Here is a 26,858-nt window from a genome sequence, read left to right as displayed (position 1 = left end):
CATAATTTAAGACTATTTTTAGCTAAAGTGGTCAAAAAGTTGAAAGAAGATGTAGAAACAAGGTTTGCATTGACTCAGTTTAAACATCAATAGACTTAATATAACCCTAAGACAGAAACTAAAGAATTAAAATCTGGACACATTTTAATTAAAATCAGTTTAAAACTAATTCAACCAATTCATCAGCTTTTGTAGCCTGCATATTTAGAAAAAGTTGATGATTCAAGTCACTGTGTCAGGGGTATGAAAGAACACACAGCAGAAGCTGGAAGAGCATAAGGCTTGCAAGCCAACTGTTTTGCTAAAGGGTGAGTGAAATGGTGGGCAAAATTAATCTGCAAACCCAGTGGAAATTTTAGGACTGAGTGGTATTTGCTCTTGAAAAACAGATACAAATACACTTTCCGCATATAAGCAGCATATATACCTTTTTCTATTCTATTTCTATTTAAACATTTTTTGTTTCTTTGTTTCTTTTTAATTTTATTTTTTTGTTTTAAAACTTGCTTCCAGCAAATTCAGCAAAGGAAGATTGAAGAGCAGTAACAGCAACTCTTATGCAATTGAGTCTTCACCCCATTACTTATCACACTGCACTGCTATTTCCAATTCCATTTTGTGTCAGTCGATACACAGCCAGAAAGAATGCCTATTTGGTAGCCTTTGTAATTGCTACAATATAAATGCTAAAGTTACTTACATATATCATTGATAATCATCTGACTAAACATTTTATTGTTCAAAAACAATTGTCTTTCTGCCAGGTATTTTTTCCTCTTTTCATATTTGCATTAAGCAAACTCTAATCAGTTTGTACAACATGTAGCATTCACCACACTTCTACAACAAATCCATTTATCCCAGAAAAAAAAAAAACCTTTAATGTATTTTTTTCTTAATAACTCAGTGTAAATGGTTACTAAAATCTGACATTATCAGTGTCCCTTATGATAAGAAAAATGAAGGCATATCCTGAAGTAAATTAATAACCCAGCTAGACAGCTTCTGTAGTTGGACAATCTCACATCACTGTGCTGCTTACTAATCATGTCCGTGTGTTTTCTCTTTGAAACATTCTTCTATTGCTGAGCTATAATAAACAAACCATGTATGGGTGATTATGCCACTGCACTAACAATTATGAGTTGGCCCTTTTCCATTTTGCTTGTTAAAATCTGCATTAGTCATGTGGAAAGCTACTAAACCATACAGACTCTAAAAATGTTACAGGAATGTATGGAAGTGTTTAGGACTGAAAACAAGCCATTTAAGCACTTATGTTTCTTAGCCACAGGACTGTAATGCATATGAAATAACAGAATTAACAAACAAATGGTCTCTTGCCAGTTAAATACTAAACTGTCGTCCTACAAAGTAATAATATGCCAACACCTTAACCATGAATTTATGAATTGTCAGATAAAAAAATCATTCCCTTGACATAAATCACTAAGGCAAGTTTATTTTTACTTCTTAAAGTCTTGAAAGTAACAATTCTATCATTTTACTGTGCTTTGTGCAAATTCTTGGCATATTTATAATATAGTCTGTCTAGTAGAGTTACATCAGTTATTAATTTAGTCCAGAAATTGCATCAAATTAACATACCAAATAACTAAAAAAACCCCAAACAGAACCCACCTACTTCACTGGAATATTAGCAACAAACAAATTGCTAAACATAGATTGGAAGTTTTCATGTGAATTAGGAAAAAGTCAGTTTGACAGTGCAGAGAAGAACAGCAATGCAAGTATAAAGATATATACAGCTGTATAAAAAGTAACTAAAAGTTCTCAAGGCTAAGAAACTCCTTCAGCCAATAATTTTCAAACAGCACAGGAGCAACAAACAAATCCTCTCGAGGGGTAGCAGGTGGAATGAAGTGCATGCATTCTACTCAAGAGAAATCTTTTTAAATTCACAGTAAAACCTTAATCTTGGAGACCCTAGGATGAAAGGGGTTTTGTAAATTGAATAAAGTCAGTCCCAGTTTTCGGAACAGCGCCATTGCTTTCTATGATACAGAACTGCATTGTTGCATGTAGCTGATCATCTCCCTTAAAAAGCCGTGAAGCTACCAGCAACACAAAAAAATCCAACCTTCTAATTTATAGCAATATTTGCATATTTCTGCACTGTTTCTTTGGGCGCTGAGCTGCTTGCAATTTCGCAAGCCCAGGGGGAAAAAAATCAAAGTTATCTTTAAAACCAACATGAGATACATGGAGCACGGAATAACCCTTAGAAGTCACAAATCGTGGTACAGATTGTAAATGCCTCAGGTGCTCCAGTTAGGTCAGGTCACTGTGCATAAGCAGTCATATATATGGTAACAGTACAACTGCTACAAGCAACCAGCCACATAGAAGAATTAGGATGTGTTGACAAGAGGAACTCAAGTTTAAAGTATTTCCCTTCAGCCCACACGTAGGGGGAGGAGGAACCCACTCCTTGTAAGTTCTGTAAATACTCAGCATGTCTTTACTACAGCGTCCATCAGTGGTATTTGTACATAGCAATGACCTCATTCTTTAGCACAGTGAGATAAAAAAAATAAAGTATTTTGGTTGTGTATTTATCAGCATTTGTGCTCATTTAAATACTACTTGAATAACAATTATCTTTCTCAGCTGAGCACAGCATCAGGTTGGCAGACTGTGCTTCACTTCTTAAAGTGACAATTAACCTTGATATCAGTCTGCAAAGTGCTCTGTACTGGCAGCAGAATAAAATTATCATTATCATATAAATCATAAAGATTCTACTGAAACTGAGATAGCTGTCATCCCTCAGCTATTTGTATTCAGTAAGGAGCAAGCAGGTTGTTGTAGAACATCTTCACAATGCGTCATCCTACAGCCACCACACTGTGGGCTTTGGAGGCCACATTTGTAGCTACCTAAAAATGCCAGCCCCACATGTATGCCAAAAGAGTCATAGTTAATACACATTATTAATAAAATATCACTTAGGAAGGCTTATGATGCAGAAGGCCATTACACTTGAATCATGAATTTGAATCTGATTTACACCACAGTAATTCCAGACACAAATGAGATTTTTGAGTTGATTATGTGATGCCTATCAGCTAGACAGTATTACATAGCAATGATACTTCTTATCGCCTGACCTTATTCTTCCAAGTCTGCAGCTTACAAACAAACAAAACTGTTTTTAGTAACAAAAAACCCATAAAATTAACTTTGTTAATGCTGAATCAAAATTCAGAATAGCCCTCTTGCACTGATACTTAATCACTGTGTTGACAGATTGTTGAGAAATGTACTCAGACAGCTAGAACTGTAGTAGCTGCGTCCACAACAGCCCATTGAAATTCCATACTAAGTAAATACATCTTCCCATCTAGGCAGCCTGGACATGCTGGGAAGGAAGAAGATTGAGTTGTCTTCTCTAAAAATTTCCCACCTTCAAACATGTAATGACAAGCAACTGTGAAAATGTTTACAGCCATTTTTGATATGACACTTCATTTTTGTAATGTGCACACTGTGTGTCAAAGTGTTTTACTGTTCTTGCTGCTACCAACAGGACATTGCTGTGAATAAGACATGGCAGTGAAGCAAGCCCTCTTTTAGAAATAGTTTTATAGACTGACAGGTCTTATTTTATGTGTAACAGAACACAAATAAACAAACAGCCAATTATGAGGAAGGGCACCTTGGGTGTTGGGTTTTCACCCCCCACTACAGCCAAGTATTTTCTCTGTGCCAAACTACAACAGATCTCATACAAGTACCTCAGGAAAGGGAGACAAAGAACCTGCTCTTTGTACCTGAGGCACAAAGTGACTCCAGGGATTGTTTTTGGCAGGCAATGTGGCAGATTGTATGTAGGAGATACATACAATGTATCTCCTGGTCAATGCTGGTCTGTGTTTCTGACCCAGCCAGCAGTAGGAGTTCTCTAAGACGTGCAGTGCCAAGAAGTGCACTCCAACGAAGTATTTTGAATGAGCAAACCCAAGTGTGTCCCATGATCCCTGCTGCAGAAAAATGAATGTGCTCCAGTGTAACATGGAGCAAGGCTAACTTTTCTCCTGTAATCAAAAGCCAGATACTCTTCCAAGAAAGGTTCAGTCATGAATGCCCTGCTTTTCAAGCTATCCAACAAAATCTGAAATAATGGGAAGGTCCATTTTCACACTAGAGTCTTTCTCAAAATTCCTGTGGAATGCTCAAGCCCAGTTAACTCTAGCCAACAGTTTAACCTAAAACTTAATGAATCCCATCCATGGTTATACTTCATGCTGCTGCAAAACCTGGCACTGTGTTTACTGCAGTGACTCTGAAACCAATATTCCTACAAATCCACCCTGGCTGCAAGCCCCAAATTTAGAAGGTTTTTTTAAATCCCTCCTTTGCAACCCTAAACGCCGCAGCTATGAGCTTAGCAATCAATTATTTATATCAACAAATCTGAAACTGCATACTAGGCAGACATCTAATTTTTCAGTCTTAAGCTTCTCTGAAAATTAAATGTGTTACATCCCATCTTTCTTCTCTGGAAGGGTTATAACATGCCTAATTTTGTAGGCAATACATACATTTATCCCGTTTAGGCTACCCAAGATAGCAAATAATGAGATTATACAGAATTTTGAAATTCTCTTGATCCTATCTATGGTAAAATGACCATACAGTTGACACTGTATAGTTATCCCAAGCATACTTGAATTTTATTTTTAAAAATATTTATCTATTTAGCTCAGAAGCATAAAATTCTAAATACTGCTTTCTTATGCGTAAAACAGACTAATCATAAACAAGTGTAATAACACACTCAAAAATAAAAGCCACTTTAGAATTAAAACAACCTAAAGTGTAAAATCCAGTTTGCAACCATAGGTTTTGTACATTACCCACAGAATTATGATATATGCAGAAGATACTGCACTGCTGTCACAGAAACAATAGAATTTCCTTTGAAAATTTTAAAGTTATAATAAAAAGGATAAAAATCTCTATTAGATTTATGATGTGAGTATTCAGTGGTGTTTACTGTCAGTACCTCCTAAATGAAAGTTAAATCAAACATCAGCTAATCTGGCAGACATAAAAAGCCCTCCTACCCCAAAAACCAATGTGTACTAAAAATGAGGCAATCATTTTGAAAGAATGGAATGATTCACTGTTTCTCCCCTGCATAACAACGCTGTTTTCTGATAAAGAAATTTTATTATGAAGTCACTGCTGAATTTTATACAAAAAGACTGCCTACAGCAAGATAATCCAGAATAAATACCTTCAAAAGCTTTCAGATTCTTAGAGGCTATACTCAACTCCAAATTCCATAAAAGTTACAGTAAGAAATAAATAATTAAAAAATCCAATAAAACAATAACATCCAAACCAGAAAAAACCTTTAGATATTTAAGATTTAAATTGTCAGCTGTGTCGTTACTCTAAAAGTAATTGCTGTAACCGTGTACAGCTTATTCTTCAAACGTAACTCAATCTACTAAACTGAACACAAACCCTTGAATTTCAGTCTTACTTACAGAATCACCATCTTGGCCTCCACAATATTTACAACATTAAAAGGCTACAAGTGTCATGAAAGCATATTATCACTCACCTATAGCCTTCTCTAGGCACAGTATGCATCTCAAGTTCACAAAGGCCACATAAATATGGCTTTAGTGCCAAGCAGAGAGTAAATTATGTATTTGACTACACATTTCTCCCTAAAAACCCCCAGAATGTTAACATTAATCAGAGGAAACTTCAGATTCTGGCATAAATTTGACTATCGCATAAAAGGTAATATTTAAAATACATAATGCCTTACCACACAAACACGAGCTGCCATATGTGAGGCACTGCTTAGCATGGTTTCTATTAAGCCAATACACAGTAACTGGCTTCTTTCCAAGCAACATGGAAGTATTTAAAAACCCTGTTTAATCCAATTCCACAGCCTTGAAACAAAAATAAATTAAAGTGTTGCAAGAACTGTTAAAATGAAAAATTAAAGGCATGTAAATAAGTGAAAAAAAAAATTGTCAGAGAAAATGAAAACAAAGATTATTTCAAGTAGATATCTTAATTGTAATTAGTAACATTTGGCATGTTTATATGATTCAAAGCTGCAGCCAATTAGATACCCCAAAAAGCTTGTAACAAAGCTGCAAATGTGTAAGTATAGCATAAATAAGTTTTATTGCTCACCAAGAAAACAGCATCCAGATCAATTTCATAGTTTGTTTCCAAAGTATTGCAAAGCATGCTCTGTTACTAGTTCATGACTTTTTACTCCTAAACTGCAGCTTTTCTGCCAGGAGATTTTGGAAAATGATTTCATTAAATCCAATCTATTAATTGTTAATCTGCACACTTTCCATATATACCAAGAGCAAAAGAAAAATTACAGCATTGCCTTAGACTGTCACGACTATGCAAAAAAACCCCAAAACAAAACCAGCAACAACAAAAAGCCAAAACAAACAAACAAACAATGCCCCCCCAAAATAAAGTGCGCTAAAAGTTAATAGCTGTTAAAAAGCTGTACAGTTGTGGTCTTGGAACTGAGAAAGACTGATTTTTTTTTAAATAGATTTCCAACAGGAGGGGATTTAAGTATTACAGGGAAAGGCAGAATTCTAATTCTGCTCAAATGTGGTTTACTGAAGACAACAGTGTTAGGCAGATACGAGACTGTGCCATTTACTGAAGGAAACAAATACTTCATTACGCTGTCAGACCCAACCAACACACAAAATATCTTCCATTTCCTTCATTTATTCAATAATGAGTAAATTACTAAAGGGTAATGAGCTGCTATTTTTTTACATGATTATCATGAAATGGCAGTGCCTGCTTGTTCAGTGCAGTAGTACCTAATACAGTGAGACTTTCAAATAATTCTCCTCTATCAACTTTCTGTAAAAAAATTGACCCTTACGTAGTTTTCATACTAGAAATTAGTTTACATTTCGGGGGCAAAAAAAAAAGAAAAACCCCACAAAAATAGCTAACTATATATAAAATCTACACATTCAGGTATTTCTTTGCAAAGTCTTCTAGCAATGATGTAGTCTCAGTCAATGTGGTTTTGCTTCCCTTGCTGGCAAACAATGATTGTTTATTTAATGTAAGTATTTTAGGGGTTAAGGGAAGGTTTTTTTTTGTGTGTGTGTGCGTTTTATGAGGGCTTTATTGAGGAGATTACAAAAACATGCCTATAAAATACCAGTTTTATAATAAAATCAAATTCTGGCTTATAGGAAAAACAAAAAACAAACAAAAAAATCTCCCACCCTAAACCAACACCTCTGCTTAGCTATTTAGAAGGCAAAAGAAATGTCTATGAAAGGTGGTCTGAAAAATTCTGGAGCTGAAAGCACTGGGGACTGCTCTTGTACACCGTAGGAGACTGACTTACAAAGACCAGCTGTAACTCAATATGAAACTGCTGGAAAAGAATTTCTTTGTTCAGAATTCCCCACACTAAAAGCATCAAAGTGTTTCGTTTTACCCTTGTTACAGTTCTTCACACCACCTTCCCCAACTTACAATTTAAACCAGAGATTTAGTTATCTTCTACACTAAGCACATTGCAAATATCAAGGAACCCTCCCATATCCATCACAGGCTGCTTTTTGAGCATTTTTCTGCCCTTTCCTGCTTCAAGGAACGAGTGATCTTGCTGACCCCTCCTTATGCCCTAGTCTCATTTCCCTGCTTCAGCTGTGCCATAGGATGTGCTCTGGCATCTCCCTGACCTTCCAGATCTGCACTCACATGGTGCTTGCTGAAGTACTCTTATTCTTCTCTAACACTAGTTTCTCTTTTCTTCTCCTCCTGGGAGAGAAGTTGTCATCATTCAAAAACTGGGAGAACTGGCAGAAATCATGTGGAGGTATTGTTAAGCTGGGAGGTATTAATGGGTGTTGTCAGACAGTTCCTTACATCGTCATCACTGAGTGAAGTTGCCAGACCTGGCAGGCAGCCAGTGGCAGGTTCCCTTTACTGCCTTTCTTTCTTTTATTTCCTCTCCTGCCTTCATGAAAGTTGCTAACATTTCAAGCCACCAATGGCCACAACACATCCTGAAGTTTTGGAGCATTGCACGTAACCAATCCTAAAAATCACCCCACAACCGCAAGCAATAATGCAATCAAGCAGATATTGAAAACTTAGTTTATTCAACAACAACAAGAAGTTCAGGGCCCTCTAATAATTTTTCATATGAAACATAGATTTTCAAAGATATCAGATCACTAAAAAAAACAGCTATATTTTTGATGGCCTTCCAAGTGCACTGCATCTTGACACATGGAAGACCCATGAAAAGAAACATCTGTGTTATTTTTAAAAAACAGATGCTTTGTAAACAATATGACATTGAAAGGTCACTTTTACAGTGAAAATAACCAGATATTTTTAAATAAATGTTTTAATATAGTTATATACTTCAGAGCTTAAAGCATGAATTATGGTTCTGCACAGTCTAAAAGAAAATAACTAAAGGAATGAAAAGTTTACATATTAAAAAGTAACCTCACACTTTTCATCCAAGGTACTTCAAGGTACCAAGGTAATACAATCTAAAAACCTTACCAGTTAAAAAATCCAGCAATCTAATCCAAGTGATAAAATACAGTATGATTGCTATAGTAAAATATAATCCCAGTGTGATTGCATATCCTTGAGACATGTTTCTTGCTGCTTTTGAAGCAGAAAGGGACTCAAAAGTAAAACATAAAGCTGTTGCAGTGAGTACTGAAATTTTTCAGCCATCCTTAGCCTTAGCATTGGTTGTTGATGGATCATGGATTCAAAACCAACAGGATCCTGCACCCCAGTATAAACCACTTCCATGCTTATCTTTTTGACTAAGTTTTGCTATTTGCTGTAAATTCTAAAAAAAACCAGGCTAAGCTATATACAATATTCTGTGTCACATGTTCTCAAGAAGGTGACTAGCAGCAGATCAAAATCTACAGAGGCAGACAGTAAACTCCATGAGTAACACAATGGGAAGGGAACCTGAATTCAGGCTGGAAATGTTTGCAAAGAAAAACGTTCAGAGAAAGCATTTCTTACTCCACTTTTTCATCCTGCTCACACATTAGCATCACATGCCTCACAGCCCTGTGCCTGTGGCAACAGACTGGTGCCTCCCCAAGTCAAACAATCAAAATCACTGAGCACAATTGCAGGGTAGATACTTGCTGTACCTGCTGCTCCAGTTCCCTCCACTTCTCTCTCTCTGCATTTTAGAGCAAGGCTGACCATCTTCTCCCTCACAGTCCTTCCCTGATATTGTGCTCTCTTTTGTTTTCTACTCCTGACACTTGTGCCGTCCCTTTAGCTTTAAAGTAGCACCAGGTAGGAGTTTAAACATGGCCCCAAGAACAAGAACTCAAATTGCTGGAATTCACACAATCCCATGGAGTTGTGAAGATACCAGCATCAACATTTCAGCAAAAACAGACTCAAAGCAGTATTAAACAGAAATGTTGGACTCCACACAGTCACTAATAATACAAGAGATATCCATGAGGCACAGTGACCTCTCTCCCTATGTCAAACTGAAAATTTTGCCATTCTATTTGGCTCTTCTTAACATTGTGCCAAAAAGAACTGTTTTAAGTATTATCAGTGTGATTAGTTTTCAAAAGCAAAATACTAGAATCACATAAGCTGTTAGCTTATCAATTTTGCAGACAGTATAAAAAGCAAGGAATTAATGTAATGATTCCCAACAAATGGAAGAGATAAGACTACACACAGGATTTTAAACTGATTGTTTAGGAATGAGAGTCCTTCTGCCCACTAAGCTGCACAGTCCTTAACAGTATATTTCTGAGCCCCAAGCATCATCTATATTGCTAGAGGGTAAAAGAAATGAAATGTAAAGAACATAATAGGAATTGCAGTAAATATATAGAAAAGAGAAGAATGATGAAAAGTACACCAGAGAACACCAAAAGAAATCATGAAGGGTAAGATAGGTAATATCAGTGACTTAACAGAAAAATTTTGAGCAGTTGCTCCAAGTGGTGTCCACAGAGAGCTGCTATTCACTTCATGCTGGCTCTCCTTGTTTCCAGCTGCTAGGTTCACATTGAAAGAAGCTAAAAATACATGAAATACTTTCCAAATATTATTTTCCCATGTAAGCAATTGGTATAAGTTGTCACAGAGATGTTGTTCTCTTGCCAGTGAGAAGAGAAATACTATACAAGAAGTTGTATTCCATGAAATCATTTGTCTCATGCACAATGCGGCTGAAAATATGGGGAAGTTTGAAAAAGCATTATTTCAGCTGCAAGTATTTCCAACTGTTCCACTCTTTCAGTAAGGCAATATAGGAAAATGACACTTAAATATGAGGATCTTATCACCTGTGAGAAAAGCTATACTCTGCACTACTCAGGAGCATAATATTTCTAGCAATCAAGCTTTGATATTTCAATGAGAGGAAAAAAAAAAGACAGCAGTGGCAAATGTCTACAATTTAGGTATACCATCTCCTGATAAACTGAAATTTCACAATGCTGCAGATTTAAAACATAAATGTACCACTCTGCATTCAAGACTGTCCTTGCCAGTAAATTCAGCTCAATTCCAAAGTAAAATAGAAGGGATGGGACAACACATACTGAAAACCGTCCAGTTCTTTCTGTTAAATGTGAAGTATAACAGGCTTTTTTATTGCATGCCTTTCTCCAAAAATAGCAATGATTACACTGCTCACCTCCCACATCCCCCCACACCCCCCCTCCCCCCCCCAGCTTGGCTTTCTTACATGTAGAACATTATACATTCTCAGTCCTGAGGAAGGAGCCAAAGTTTGTGGAGCCTTAAAGTTTGTGGAGCCTCAAGAGGACTCACTCCATCACCCAGCACACAAACTACAGAAAAGGAGTAGGGAGGCAGGCAACTCTAATTTCTTACAGTATTAAATCTTCTTTTAAAGCTGAAGTGACAGATTTTTTAGGAACTCTGAAACGCACAGCTTTCCACAGTTTTGGAAAGACGCTACAAGTCCCAGCAGTGATAATCTGCCAATTCCAAGGCACATTGGTGAGCAAGACTTTTTTTGCCTTCCAAACAAACACAGAGATTATACAGTCTATTCTCTTCACAGGGATGAGGTGGGGGAAATGTTAAGATCACAGCTGATGCAGCAGTGGAAGCTGCAGCTGCCTTGGAGCTTGTAGTGACTGTGTAGCCTGCCATGTGATTGAGGGATGCTGCTGTGCTACAGATATTGTTCCATTTGGGGCTTTTTTTCATGAATGGAAGAAACCTGAAGCTTTGGCCTGCTGTAGTTAATGAAAAGTCTTATAAATTGTTTTGCAATACTCCACCTAGGTTTCAATTCAGCTCAACAGCCTTTCTATCAAAACTTCCTAAGTAGCTACTTAAGATAGCTGTATTCTTGAATAATACTTTCTTCACAGCTCCTATGACATTTAGGTTTCAGAATTCTCACATTCCTATTGCCCAGTCATGATTTATTTTATATATGAAGGAGTACATACAGTGAAAGTAAGACGGAATCACAACCATTTCAAGCAACCTACATCTGGAATGAACTTACCTTTATGAAATATGGTTAGGCTTTTTAATAGAAAAAGCTAACATCTTTTAACAATGACCTAAATTTCACTAAAACCAAGAAAGGATGTATCAATACTTTGGGTTAAGATATACTGTATAATAGCTCAGCTTTCCTCATTATTCTGAAGAATCATGCTTGGCTGATGTATATATTTTGTAACATTTATAACAGAAAATAGATGAAGTTCAAATGAAAACACTGTTTAGACTATGTCAACAAAGCATAAACTAAATTAAGTGATTCTGCATTGACTATAAAAACATATTTGCTAATATTAAAGTTACTTATGGTTATCTATCAATCTATTACAACATGAAGTAATTCTGCATCTTAAGAACTGCATTAAAGCAGCAGACACATGAAGTTAGATGTGATTTTGCAAAACAGCATCGTGGAGTGCTCTTTATTGCTGTTTTATCATTAGTGTAAATAATTCAACAAACCCATGAAACCTCCAGATTACTTGGCTTTTTTTGTAAATTGCAAGTCACTAAAGGGCTTTCCACTCAGACAGCCAATGCTTACTTTACACTTGCTGGCAAGAAAAAAAAAGAAATATAATAGTATCTTGTATACTGAAACAACTGCTTTGTTATAAAGAGAAGGCTTCACAAAACCAGAAAAAATGACACTGCTGTAAAAACCTGTAAGCCTTTTACTCTCAGTTCAAAGACTTAACCATTCTTCTACAACAGACTGAAGTTTCATATTCATCTCAGCAAATCAATCCGCTAATAGGCATCAGTCATCAACACCGAAGTAAAATCTGCCACATGAAACAGCTTTGATGTGATTGAAGACACACACACACAGTCGTAAGCATGACAGAACAGCTTAGCTATTAAAATGTTTTATCCAGCAAAAAACTGTTCATCCTAATTGACTGAAATACTCTTTGAATGTTATTATTGCAAGGCTACTTCACTAAGCAGCGCCTGGTACATAGCCACTTGACTTATATCTTGAGATCCAGCACAACCACATCAAATCTTATTAGAGTATTTTCTTACACATACTTTTGTCAAGAGACCAAAACAATAAAGCTGACTGTCATTTTTACTACCAGTTGCTTAGTTAATTCGATACTGAAACATACTGGGATTCATTATAAACGCTGCATGCAATCAGCCATTTCTATCAATCTCTCTTTTTAGTGCAGTAACAGAATGAAACCTACTAACCACATCAGTTGAAATGGGTTGGCAGGACTGGGTGGAAGTTATTCTTCTGCACTGAGCCCAACCTCTCACCACGAGAGGTGCAGTAGCAGGGACTTCTTTAAACAGCAATGTGCAGCCCTGGCCCAGCTCCAACACTGACCATATGTCACAAGCTGACAGATAAGAAGCCCAAGACAGCCATTTGAAAACAACTGTACACAGCCCCAGTCACCAGACAGTGAGGGTTTCAAGGTCTACCTCATCATTCATTTCAAAGCCAATTTTAAACATACCAGAAGGAAACATACTTGAGAAAAAAAACACAACCTGCCCCCCCACCTCTCAAACTAAACCAAATCAAACCACAACAAAATGAAATGCCCAAACCAAACAAGCGTACCACAGTCATTATCAGAAAGTCTATATGATGCTATACTCTAATTCAGGAAGTGTCCATTGAATATCTCAATTGATTGCCACAAACACAGTCAGAAAATTACTAACAGTTTGTGCCTATAACATTCTCCTTTCTCCATTATATTCACAGAGTATTAACAAGTTGCAAAGAAAGGAACCAAATATACCAAGCAACTGCCACCAAGATTACATTTTACAAAATCAAACAAAATACTATTGATTTAATATCTGAAATGAAGGATGATTCGATATTTTTCCCGTATCTATTAATGCATCATAGAGTTCATCCATTTATGCCACTACTTTGGTTACCAGAAAGTGTGTCGTATCAATTCTTTATATGTAGGCAACATATATCAGCTCAACATATATCAGCAACGTATCAGCTCTTATTCCAAAATGACTAAATGATCAGCACAAAGGAATAACTAAAATTTACTTCAGTCCCCTATGCAATTTCCACAGCTCCACACATTCCATTTCCATTTTCCAAATTAATAAAATCCAGGTGAACTTACCTACAGTTCGGAGGAGGGTCTAATGTAATTTCTGCAAGTTCTTTCTGAATTCTTAAAAGAAAAAAAAGATACTATCAGGACTTCTTTTCAATCCGTTTCTTTCAACTTTATGAACATTTCTACATCAATCAATAGTAACAAAATATAATTCTTAGAATTTCTGATTGAAAGCTGATCTATAATGTTTCATAAAACTGTGCAAGAACATGTAGAAGTAAAAACCAAATATTTTCTGAAAAATGAACATCCAATATGGAACAAATGCCACAAGCAGCCACCTAGAAAATCACAATTTTTCCATAGGTCAGGAATCTCAGCTCCTTGGCTCACTTACACAATTACTATATATCTCATATACCCTCCTTCTCTATTTCCCCTCCAACTACATGTCTTAGAATTCTTGCCCTCCAGAATATGTAGCTTCTTAATGCATATTTTACTGGCAGGGCAAACCCCCCCCCCCCCAACTCAAAGGAAACTTTCCCAGAATAAGCCCACCCAGGACTTCACAACCTCCTACACATTGGGGGGCTGATATCGGCTTCCCCCAAAGGGAAGTGCTCCAGCTCCCCGGTCAGCCTGGGGACCTGCTGCTGGACTTGCTCTGATATCTGCCTTCTTTTTACTGAGGGGACAAAATTGGGTAACTGCTATGCCAAATACAGTCTAATGAGAGCTGAGTAAAGGCAGATAAATCTCTTTCATTTGTCTATGGACTATGCTTCTGTTAATACCTCCCAGGAGGCAGCCCAGCCTTTGTCGCTGCCTCACACTGAGCCTGCTTTCTGCCAAGGCCCCCACATCCTTCTGAACAGAGATGATCCCCAGTGTGTATCTGAGCATGGGGTAAGTCCTCCCCACATCCATGGTGTTCATTTGTCCTTGCTGAATTTCATGAGTTCTCTGTCAACCCTCTCCTGCAGCCTGGCTTGATCCCTCCAAGCCGTAGCCTTGCCCCAGTGTGTACAAACTGCTTGTCATCTGAAAACTTCACAGTGCACTCTGCCATGTCCTCCAGGTCACCAATAAAGACATTACAGGCATCCTGCCAGAGTTCTTCCTCCAGGGAGAGCAACTTCGTTGTTAAGGATTTCTGGATATTCCCAGGCTGACGCTTTCCAGCCAAGTCCTTGAATAGCTGATCTCTGCCACAGCTGGCAATGGAGGCTCTTTTCCCTTACACCAGCATCTGCATGAGAGCCAGTATCTTGACCTCTGAAGAAATTTAAGTATGCAGAATACGATACAGAGCTCCCAAAGGAACTCGTAGGAGTTTACAGTTCCCAAAGACTTGCCAGATTATGATGCCATAAGCAGGACTGTGAATGCCACCTTCCCTATAAACTATGTCCAACGCTTTTTTCATACGCTACTTCAGTGCAAGAAAATAAACATTTAGAAGGAGGAAGGAAAAGAAAAACAATTCAATACATCCTCAGTAGTTTCTTCTTGCCTTCTCCTTCACAAGATTTCATGCACAGAGCAGATTGCTATTCCTATTATTCCCCACACTAAAAAATGAAATAATAACACAATAACACCACTCAAATTCCTGAGATAGGTGCTCAAGCCACAAGCCAAAGGTCCAGGCCTGACCTATATATAGCTTGTTAAAAACAACTGCTACCCATTTTGCATATAAATACAGGTAAAGAAAATGGCTTATCAAAATAAGCATTCAGGTATATTGGGATATATAAAGTAAAAAAGAGCAGTTTAATTCTTTATATAATACTACAATCCAAACACAAACTTGCATGTTAAAGAGTCTCACGGCCACTATCAAAATTCCCCTTATACCACTATGAATTGATTTTATGGCTCTGATGAATAAATGGACCAACAGCAGTAGAAGAACTGGCCTGAACCAGGAAGCCAAGCCCTTATTGTTCACATTCTAAAATAATTAGGACATATGTAGGCAAGATTTCTAGGCAGAGATAATAATCATTTATTAAGACCTGATGAGATCATTGAAAAGATAAAAATACTCTTCCAGATACTTAGATTTTCTTTAACTTCTTGCATATAAATACAGGCAAAGTAAATGGCTTTTTAAAATAAGCATTCAGGTATACTGGCATATATAATACAAAATGCCCCTGCATGTACCAAATGCTCTCACCCAACTTGGTGCTATCTGAAAACTTTAGAGTGGATTCTGCCATATCCTACAGGTCACCCATAAAGACATGACAGGCATCCTTGCAGAGTTTTAACTCCAGGGAGAGCAACTTTGCTGTTACGGATTTCTGAACATTCCCAAGCTGATGCTTCCAAGTCAAGTCCTTGAATAGCTGATCCAGCTGGGTGTATATACCCTACATACAGAGCTGGTGTATACCCTACACGTACACAAACACACAAAGTTATTTCTGTAGAGGGAAAACAATTTGATCTTTACTTGCTTTTTCTACTCATTGAGATGTTTGTACCTCCAGCATACAGAATTCCTCCAATAAATATCATAACTTTAAAATACAGGCACAGTCTGCTTAATCAAGCACAAAATCATTGTAGTAACACTGAAAGTCATCCTGGTTTTTAATTAGTGAATTTTAAGCACAACAAAAATGTTGTTTTAAAAGTTAGCCCATTTTAAACAATCCTAACAAATCACAACTTTTAGAAGGGAGATCTTATAACTATGGGAATGCTTAAAATATTTCTTCTGTATATTACAAAATTTTGCCATGATTTTGAAATTTATACTACCACAAATTCAAACTACAGAAAACCTAGGCTGAATGGAAGCTTCAATTTTGTGGTTTACGAGTTGTTTTGCTTTCTCATCCTTTTTTGAAGTTACAGAATGATGGCATTGCACTTGTTTTTAGAGTCAGAGCTCATTCCTTTGTTTTACATATAGTAGTAAAAATAGTTAATATTTCATGGTACTAGAGTGAGTATGAGGCACGTCAAGAATGGATTGACAACTTCAACAACTTCAGTCCTAGACCAAAACCTTTACATTCTTTCTCATAAATCCTAACCCACATCCCTTACATTCTGAAAACAAAACAGTCTCTCATTTTCTCCATCTGTTCTAGTTCAACCCAAAACTTCTAATGTCGAGAGCACTAAAATGGCCCTTTACCAAGCTATTCTATGATTGAGCAGACATGGACAAACCAGCTTTCTGCCTCAAAATGTAAAAATTGATCAGATGGCACTGTCTATTAATGTTCAAAAGACATCAATGGTCTTGCAAACATCTAAGACAAAGAGATGTTTAATTCATTATTACTTTTATACAAACAAAATAAACATACTAGTACAATACTGTCCGACAATTGCTCCTCAGCAAGCTGTCCATGTTTATTCTCCTGCTCGGCGGTGTCTCAAACTAAAATTAATTTATACACCTTACATTTCTTTTGTTGCAACCCTAATTTACCTTGCATTCACGCTGAGAGCTCATTCATAAACAGTTTCTGTAGAACAGCTGACACGTAGCTTGTTCGCATGTCACAGCATTCAAAGTTACAATTAAATCATCGGACAGCATCCCAGAGAGCCTTGCACTGATAGAGACCTCCAGTGTGCAAACTGCCCATTGTCTGCACGTGCTCTGGCACTTGCCTCCTATCCCCATTGAGCTGCCCTCAGAATCTGCCATAGGAGAGAACGTGCCTCATTTCCTTCGCTGACCCACAGAGGATTCAACGCGAGAATACGTGGCCTCTGGCAACAAAACATTTTTTTTCAGGGTCCTTTCTGGATTGTTCCTTTGGATTTTCTGCCTCAATAATAGTTAAGTTTAGAAGTGTCAGAGAGGAAAAACCCTCTAAATTAAAATCATTACATATATCCAGTTTATATTTAAGCTAATGACACTACGGTTTATTACATATTGGACAATGGGGACAATGGCAGGGGGTGAGGCCCTTGCTGGTAATCAAAGCCCTGGGCTGCACACATAAGACATTTAATTTGCAATGTCAGATCTGATACTTTGTTTGGTCCTAGAGAAGTCATCTGACTCTTCTCTCTCATATATATACACACACATATAAAAAAAGAAAATTCCCTCCATTTAACTAACAGAAAATAACAAACACAGTTGCCTTCCAGTAATGGTGCAAAGGTTAATCTACTCATAAATTCAGAAGCATGAAAGTACATTGTGGATTTCAAATATTATTAATTCTCACAGACACATATTTACAATTGTACCAAGCCAAAAGGGACTGAGTTGTTTCCTTCATGAAACAATTCTCTAAAGCTAAGAAAAACGTGAACACGTTAGAGAACTTCCCAACATTATTAATAGGAAAAGAAATAAAATAAAGGACTACATGACAATAAACTCTTTTTGCCACATACGCTTTTCTAAACTACATGTCTTTCTACCCATAAAAGCCAGATGAATCGATACCCTATATCGAAGAATATACTACTTAAAACATACTTAAAAATGCAGTCACTGGTACATATGTCAATACTAAATAAATTGTGACTGAGCAGGAAATTGATCTAAATACGGTTAGGTTCATACTGGAGGAAACGAAATATTCTCACCTACTTACTAAAAGATGGATAAATGACAAGGATATTTCTTGTAAGAAAAAGCAGCCCATATTTTGACATCATATTCAACATGCTAAATATCATTTCCAGATTCTGTGATAAAGCTCACAGGAAAAAAATAAAGCGGGGAGGGAAGGCAGGAAATGCTCAGTTTTGTTGAATTTCGAACCAATTTAATCTATCACTTATTTGCTCCTCTTTAAGGCTGCAACTTCTTTGAATAATGAAAAGATTACAAATAAAGTTGTACAGTTCACAATTCCTTATAGGCACAGATATTTATTTTAAAAAATTCAGGATTGGACATAAAGATTTACAGATTTTCAACCAGCAACTTCAGGAGCCAAGCAAAACAATACATTTATTTGTTGAGCTACTATGTCAGCCAAGAATGGTTACACTTCTCTCAATCCAAAGGTCATGCTAAGATTTGCTACTTAAGAGGTAACAAGATGCCTGCTGTTTTCAAGGACAGCAATTCAATTCCATGTCTGAACTGTAATTGTGATATGCAGCGAGTTTCTCAATCTTGACATGTTGGGTAAGAAAGGTTGCTATTTAAGGTGATGCCCTCTGGGTGAGGAAAATTGAAGGACTGGTACACTGCACGACATATGCTGTAAGCTATTACACCTGTATAGCAGCTAGTCCTGAAGTATTAACTGAGAAGGACAGCATGTGATGGCATTCTGCCTTCTTGATGCCATCCACAGCAATGCTAATAGAAGAAACTCCATATCTCAATACCAAAAATCTTACTCAAATAGAAATATGAGTGGTTTCACATAGCCTCTGCAATCAGATCACTTTGGAAAGCAGTTAAGCTGCATGAACAGTAAATTCATACATAAGACACGGGAGCAGTTTACTATTACACAAGCAAAAGTCAGCATATGGCTAAATCTTGATTATTATAAAACCTCATGCTACTGAAAATTCTTTAAATCTAACTGACTCCATAAACACACAAATGAAAAGCAAAACAGCAGTCTTCCAAACAGAGATGCACAAACCTTCCTCCACATACAGTAGATATCACAATGCAATCCAAAAAAACTATGGCTGGAATTCCATGTGCACAAAAAAGCTTTCCAAGTGAGAAAATCTGATTTCCAAACTCAGGTGAGAATCAAGCCTGTAGTCTGTGACTTTAGCTCCAGTGAACTTGCTGGTGTTTGAAGCTTTTAACAGGAATTAAGGAACCTTGACAAAAGCCACAACTGCACTACATTCTGTTGTTCAAGTGTTTTACTGATTGTTTAGCAGAGTTGACTCCTTTCACTATAAAAAAAGTAAGGCCAGAGTAAGGCCTTATTAATCCTGCACTATTTCTCATTCAAAATGAACTAAAATAACAATATTACTATGAATATATTTTATACAGACTGTTTCTGGAATGCTTAGCACATACTGAGGACTTTAAGATATTTTTCCTTCCTTTATACTACTCCCCTCCTTTTTAGCCTCTAATTTCTGATTTAGCTTTCTTGAGACATAACTGATTGTAATTAAAAAGCACAGAAACAAAACCTGTAATATGAAAACCTGGCCAGATTAGAGAAGGTGTAATCCCAATTCTAACACAATGACAAACTACTGAATATTCAAAAACAAAAAAAAAGGAAAAAAATTATACAAATAAAACCACCCACTACTAAAACAACTGTTTCTGTAATCCTTCCAGAAAGGTCTACAACAGCCAGCACTCCTAAATTACATTTCTCTTCAAAAATACTGTACACATACCTACACAACTATTGTAAGTCATGCCAACTTTAAAAATGTATAATCAAATGTATATTTCTAAAATGTATAATCAATATTACTACACATGTGAAACTAGCTTTAGAGTCTAACTGGCAAATGTACTGAAGTCAGCAACTGATGGCATAATTAGTTTCAGCAGAACCATAAGCAGATATGATTAAACTTTAAAAGGTTTAAGTAATTTTATCGCTGTAAAATGCTTGTTGATAAAAGCTCTAAGCTTTGAAGATACAAAGCTAAGATTAATAGACCAATTTCTGACATATCAGTATTAATTTTTTAATAGGATAGTGTCCACAGGCCCTTGTCAGAATCCTAGCATCATTACACCAGGCATTGTACAAAGTTCAGAATACACAGACTGCTTACTAAAGATGCTGGAAACTGTTTTTATGACCTTAAAAGTCATGACTAATCCAATACTCCTAATATTTAAAAATAATAATAGTAGGAAGCAGACAAAAGAAAAGAAGACCAGAAACCGTAACGGCTGTGAGGATTAACTTCATTAATAACACCATGATTTGTACTGAAAGCTGGGTGGGGTTTTCTTCCCTTTGTGTCATAAAAGGAAACACAGGCAAGTTTTGCTGACCATTCTGTAAGTGATATGACCAGGTAATCTCCTAATAGTATCACAGTAGGAGTAAGTGTCCAGAAAGTATTTCTCCAGGGAATTAAAAACTAAAAAAAACTAGCTGTAAGAAAGGAATCTATAGCAGAAGAAAAGCATGACATGACAGTACCTCACTGGAAAGTCAAAAGATACCAATGTATCTAAAGATACTTTAGAAATGGATTTAATTGGTAAGGGACAGATTAAGGTAAAACAAAGACTTGAATCCTGACTAGATGTACACACATGTTTATACAGTATTATTTACAGACTCTGACTACATGCATATGTTATAAATTATGGCAGCAGGGGCTTGATGATTCTCCTTTACCACAGCACCACAGTGGTACAACTCCAGTGTTTTCTCTTGTAATTTACACTGCCTTGGACTAGCTAAGAAACGAGATCTGGGAATTCTGCATCAGGACAGTCTGCAGAATTGGTCTCTTGTCAGATTATTTTATGAGTGCTTTTTAACTTCAATCACTATAATCCCACTTGCCCAGACTAACAGCCCTACATGTACTAGCAAAGCAACACTAAGCTGTAAATTCCTTCTGTCTGGTCCCAGCATGACAATCGTTAACTGGAGATGGACATGATAGCATAGAATAATTTAAATAGCTATTCTGCAAACCAACCTTTCATCTCAATCAGAAAAGGGAGGGAAAATAAATGAGTATTAAAACAGATCACAGTTTAAAGTAATGAAACCAACATACATTTGTTCACTCAAGTATTTCTGACCTGACCATCTGGGAAAAGAAAAGGCAGTACTTCATGGCAATAGGTATTACAGTAGTCCTAACATGCTGAGTTACTGAACTGTCTGAAATGTTTATGGCTAATTAACTGTAAGTTACATTGACAAGTTTCAACATCAGTCATACACACATATACAGAGATATATTTTATAAGGCTACAAAACTGTCTGAGTTTTATTAGCAATAAAAAAATGTCAGCTTTTATCATGCAAGCAACTATTAAAACCATGTGAAAGAGGCAAACTGACAAAGAAAGGGAAAAGTATACAGGTCTCCTTATTGTGACCAGTCTCAAAAGGTTATTACACTGATACAGCAGTGTTACAATAAAACAATCAGAAAATTAATATACTGAGTCAATACATGAATCTGAAGGCCAGCTGAAAGAAGAGAAAGGAAGAAACAACCAGGAAGAGCACTGTACCTTTTAGCACTAGTTGACAATTTAGCAGCTGTTTTGCTTGATATTTTCCCCTCTTTTTTCTTGGGTTGAACTTGCTCCCTTTCTTGTTCCTGCTGAACACCTTCACGCTGATCTCCATCAGAGCTGCCTCCACTAGTGCTTGGACTATCATCCACTCTCTGCCCCTCTGTAGACATGGCAGATGCTGCACTGAACAAAGACAAACAACTGAAGTTAGTTTTTTGAGAAGAAACTGCCTAATTGTATTTCTCACATTCTTAAAGAAAGAACACATGGGATATATGTCTTTGTCCTAATAAAATAATGCTTGTGTCACAGTAGTTCAGTAATCCTTGTACTGAAGAGTTTTGCCACAAGCATCTTAACAATAATTCAGGAGCTGGCAATTTTAAACCCTATACCACTGCCACCCCCCAAAAAACCCCAACCAACCCACAAACAAAAAATACAAAACAAACATACAAACCAATCCCCCCGCCAAACTCTTCACACACACACACACATATATGTATGAAAACCAGAAGTTACTGAAGTTAAGTGGGAAACATTATCTTACAAGTGTAAAACCATTGACCGTGAATTATGTTTTTCAACCACTCAACAATTTCATTAGTTAGTTGTCCCATCAACTATACCACCAGTTCAAATCTACCACAGCTAGTTAAAAACTGAGAGTTATTACTATCTTAGGACTCTCTGTTTTCCCATATGAAATATATCTGTGGGCTCATTCCAAGTGTACAGTGTGGGTTTCCACATTACAAAATCCACATCTTGGCATGCTTGATGGAAACACAGAACTAAAAAGCTCTAACACAGGACTGTTTGTATTTACTAAAATGGTGAGCACGTTGGTAGAGGATGTAACGAAGTTTTTTCCTGACGTTATGTTCAGGCAACATGAGGCAACAAACTTGACAGAGAACATGAGCAGCAAGAAATCTCAGCATATTTCAGAAGTCAAGTTAATGCTTTATTCGCACACTTCTGATACAAGTTAGCTATTTTAATGTCTTCCTTCATTTTAAATAGTATAACAATATGCCGACAGATGAGGAATTACAAGCCCACTGTTACAGCTGTCATGACTCCTCAAACTCTCAAACTGGTCTAATGAAGGGCAGATGTCCATGAAAAACCCTTACTGAATTTGCATATCTGGTGGCACTGACTTATTTTAAAAAAACAAAAAACCAAAACCAAACAAAAAACCCAAACTATCAAAACCAAAACCAAATTAAAACCATAGTGAAACCCAGGTATTTCCTTTAACTCCAAATCTGTACTTTATATACCTATGTTACATATCTTTCTCTAGAGATTTTTAACAAAAAGCACACAGGCACAAACGTTACTTGCTTACACCCACACAATCCCCATATATCTGGGTGGCTTTCTGATCAAATCTGTCTGAATGAAGAATTTGCTCTTTCATACACAAATAGTTTCAAATTGCTGTGAACTTCGACTCGCTTTTCCTCTTACCTATGTACAGACATCATTACAATTAAGAACAAAACTATTCACCTTGACTATTATATGTTTTAAGACTCGCTCAAGGGAGAATAATGAGATTTCAGGCTCAGATTCAACCATGCTTGTTCTATGGATTAAACAAAGTTCATCTCCCTGTATATATTTATGGAAAGAGACAGCAAAGGAAAAGTAAATTAATATCAAATGCCGACAGGGTTATTTTGAAAAGGATGCTTTTTAAAAAGGCCTAAGTGTTGTTGTTACAGAGTAGAAATAAATTTAATCCTATACTGAAAAACCCTTACCAAGATCTAATTCTATCAAATAATACACCCTATGAAGTAGAAGAAATAATCTCTTTTGGCATTATTGACACATCCAACTAACTTCAGGAGGAATTAGGTCTTTTTTGTCTATCTTGTGAAGCTATACTGAAAAAGAATTCTGGAAGTATGGCACCCCTTCAAAATGTTTAGATATTAAAAGAAAGAGCAAGCAATACCATGTGATAGATATGTGACTAAAGTTTCCCTTCATCAGCTTAAGCTGCATTTTTGATTTTATAACAGAAAATAGTATTTTCGAATCTAAATATATATAAATACACAACACCTAACCTGCTCATTAAGATAACTGAAATAATGCAGAGTTTCTGTCCTAAAATTAAAATACAAAAAATGTCCACTCCTAGAGAACAATTTCTCCTACAGTACAGCTACAACAATACATTTAACATAGTTCATAAATTTACACAAGCCGATGTTCAGATATTTAAATGCTGGTTACGAGATTTCAAGGTAAAGCAGCAGAACACTTAGAGGTAATAAACAACGAATGTATCACATTCGGACAAGTCAAAATATGCAACTATAATGCAATTTTAGTAGTAAGTACCCATTTTCTTTGCTTCCACATAAAGCTAAAATACAACCTCATCTCTTTTTATAACACTTAATGTTGGCCTTTATTTGCCCTAGATTTTACTTCTGACCTTTGCTTAATACATCTAATTTTAAAGAGAAAAATTCTCTCTTCACAATGTACATAGGTTTTAACACTGCAGGCCAGAAAGTTAAAAGCATATTTAATAACGTTTATATGCATAGGACATCTGCTATGAATAATCTTGGCTATAAATATTACTATTATCCAAAAAACAACTGTATTCACTTCATAAGTTCAGGTTACTATCCAGCAGACAAACACTGTAACAGTAGCCCAGAGCATATAATTACTGTAACATGTAATGCTAGCATTTACAAGAAGAAAATGTTTAAATCTGTCATTTGATGTCTGGCTAGTTTCGGGGGGGGGGGGGGGGGGGGGGGGTGGTTGGCTTCTCTCCTCACAATACCTTCAATTTTAGGAAGTTTTGTTCAAGGGATGCTCAATATTGCAGTAAAAGCGTGCTTTAAGGGGCCTGAAATTAGACACTTCTAATGGGGTCAAACTTAAAAGATGCACAAACATATGAACAAGTAAGAGAATGGGGGGAAAAAAGTCACCAGAGAGGATGACACTGTAAAGAAAACATTTCGTTGCCAAGAACACAGACAGAAATACAAGATACTGCTTGAATCTGAAGAGCCGTAAGTGTGTTTGCAACTGTCACACAGGGCAAGAGGGAAGACACACGATGTCCGGGTTCCCGGCTGCCAGGCTATTCTACATTCAGACGAGGGTTGCTAACCTCCCTGCTGTTGTGCAGAGAAAAATGAGTAGAGGGGGCAGAGGAAGGAATGAAGGGGACTTAAAAGTCTCCCTTAACGGGAGATGAATCAGCACCGAGAGAGATTACAAGTGTAACTGCAACTATCAATTTGAAGTGAAGGGTGTCCAAAATATTTTCCTTTTGTCAAATTCATCCACCGGCACCTTCCCTTTCCTCCTCAAACTAAAAACAAAACCAAAACAACAACAATAAAACAAACCAACAACAAAAACAAACAAACCAACAACAAAAACAAATAAGAAAAAAATACCCCAAACCACCAGTCATTATCAGATATATCACACACCACCAAAAAAATAATTAAAAAAAATTAAAAATCCACCAGTCGGGGACAGCAAGTTCTGGCAATGGGCAGACGGGTCCCAAGGGCGGCAGAGCTAGTGATGATGTCTTTCTATAGCGCTCGTAATTTTCTATAAGCCAAGATAAATTGAGTATTACTGCAGGGTCCACCACGAGCAGCAATGGCAGCAGCCGCCTTACTTCATCTTCATTTAGAAACCATAAAGGGCAAAAAGACCACGCATCGCGGGACGGGAGGCAGAAAGAGCCCAGTCTGTGCAAGAGGAGGGTCCGACACTGAGAGGGGCACCCGGAAGGATGGGACGGGACAGGACGGCAGCCCCGGGCTCCCACGGCCGCGCGTGGGCACACGCGCGACTCTCCCGTCGGGAAGCCCCCGCCGTACGGGCGGGGGTGGGGGCCACGAGCATCCCTAGAACCACACACACCTCGGGCTCCCACGGCCGGCCGGGCGGCGGCCGAGCCAGGGTGAGAAGTAGAAGACAACCGAGGAGAGGAGGAGGAGGAGACTGAGAGAGGAAGACGTCGGGGGCACATGCGGGAAGGGAGAGGGTTGGGCTGCGGGTCTCCTTGGGGCGCGGGGGTGGGGGTTTAGTGCCCTTCCCGAGGGGTTCCAGCCCGGGGTGCCCCCCGCTGCGACGGGGGGCGTGGGGATAGCGCATCCCAGGAGGCTCGATCGTGGTGGGGGGCAGGGGGTACCCCGGCACCCCAGAGACCCAGGGGCGCAGAGAGTGCCGCGGGGACCATGCCGAGCAGGGCCGGAGGGGGGGTGGGGAGCGGGGGTGGTCGCTGCTCCCGCCCGCAGCAGGGCGAGCAGGACAAATGGACACGGAAGAGTTGCTGAAAGGGTGTGGGGGTGCTGAGGAGCAATGGAGGCTGGATGGAGCCTGGGGGAGCGGGGAGCGCCGCCAGAGATGCCGAGGTGGCCGGGGGCGGCGGGGGGGCGGCCGGGACGGTTGCTATGAAAGGGCACGGCCGAGGATGACAAGGGGGGCAAGGGGGTACCAGGCAGCGCCAGGGGGATGCGGAGAGGATAGGGAAGATGAAGGATAAAGATAGAGACCGAGGGTCGCAGATAAACGTGGGGGAGAGAGAGGGTGCCGCCGTGGGGGAGGGATGGCGAGCGACGGGGGGGGGTAGGAGCCCGGCGGGGGGAGGGGAGGCAGACGGGGAGCTCAGCCGGGGCAGAGGTAGGTGTACCCCGGCAGAGACGGGGGGAAAGCCGCTGCTACCTGCAGGCGAGCGCAGGTCTCTCTCTCGCTGGTGCCGGGCACAAGCTGCGGGACAATCCGTCGCGGTCGCCCCGACTCCGGCCGGGCGCGGGGCTGGAAAGGGGCTGCAGCCGCTCACTGAGTCATGAGCCCGCTGCCCCGCACTCCTCGCTCTCGGCTTCCTCTCCCCTTTCCCGTCTCTCCCGAGCAGCAGCGACAGCCGCCGCCGCTCCTGCCCCCGCTGCCCGGAGAGAAGTGAAGCCGCTGCCGCGCGCGCGCGCGCACCCCCGCCGCCGCCGCCTCCGCGCGCGCCCCCACCCGTCCGCCCGGCGCCGCGCGCGCGCGCG

At 38.5% G+C, this 26,858-nt stretch overlaps 1 protein-coding gene across 2 annotated transcripts in view; it reads right to left on the bottom strand.

Annotated features, from left to right (window-relative positions):
- Positions 1 to 26,845, bottom strand: part of LOC119697926 (ubiquitin-conjugating enzyme E2 E2) — a 199,037-nt gene extending 172,192 nt beyond the window's left edge. Inside the window, exons 1-3 of one of the 2 annotated variants that reach the window (XM_038129309.1) lie at positions 26,533 to 26,845; positions 21,790 to 21,973; positions 13,689 to 13,739 (exon numbers count right to left, since the gene is read on the bottom strand). In XM_038129309.1, the coding sequence (XP_037985237.1) occupies positions 13,689 to 13,739; positions 21,790 to 21,965 (227 nt within the window). In that variant the 5' untranslated portion in view covers positions 21,966 to 21,973; positions 26,533 to 26,845. Of the gene's footprint in view, positions 1 to 13,688; positions 13,740 to 21,789; positions 21,979 to 26,532 lie in introns of both variants that reach the window. The other variant, XM_038129308.1, reaches the window with a different exon arrangement.
- Between the last annotated feature and the right edge of the window lie 13 nt (positions 26,846 to 26,858).

The sequence above is a fragment of the Motacilla alba genome, chromosome 2, assembly GCF_015832195.1.
Source record: "Motacilla alba alba isolate MOTALB_02 chromosome 2, Motacilla_alba_V1.0_pri, whole genome shotgun sequence".
Taxonomy (NCBI): domain Eukaryota; kingdom Metazoa; phylum Chordata; class Aves; order Passeriformes; family Motacillidae; genus Motacilla; species Motacilla alba.
The sequence above is the reverse complement of the archived record's forward strand: the minus strand, read 5'-3'. Positions and strand labels throughout refer to the sequence as shown.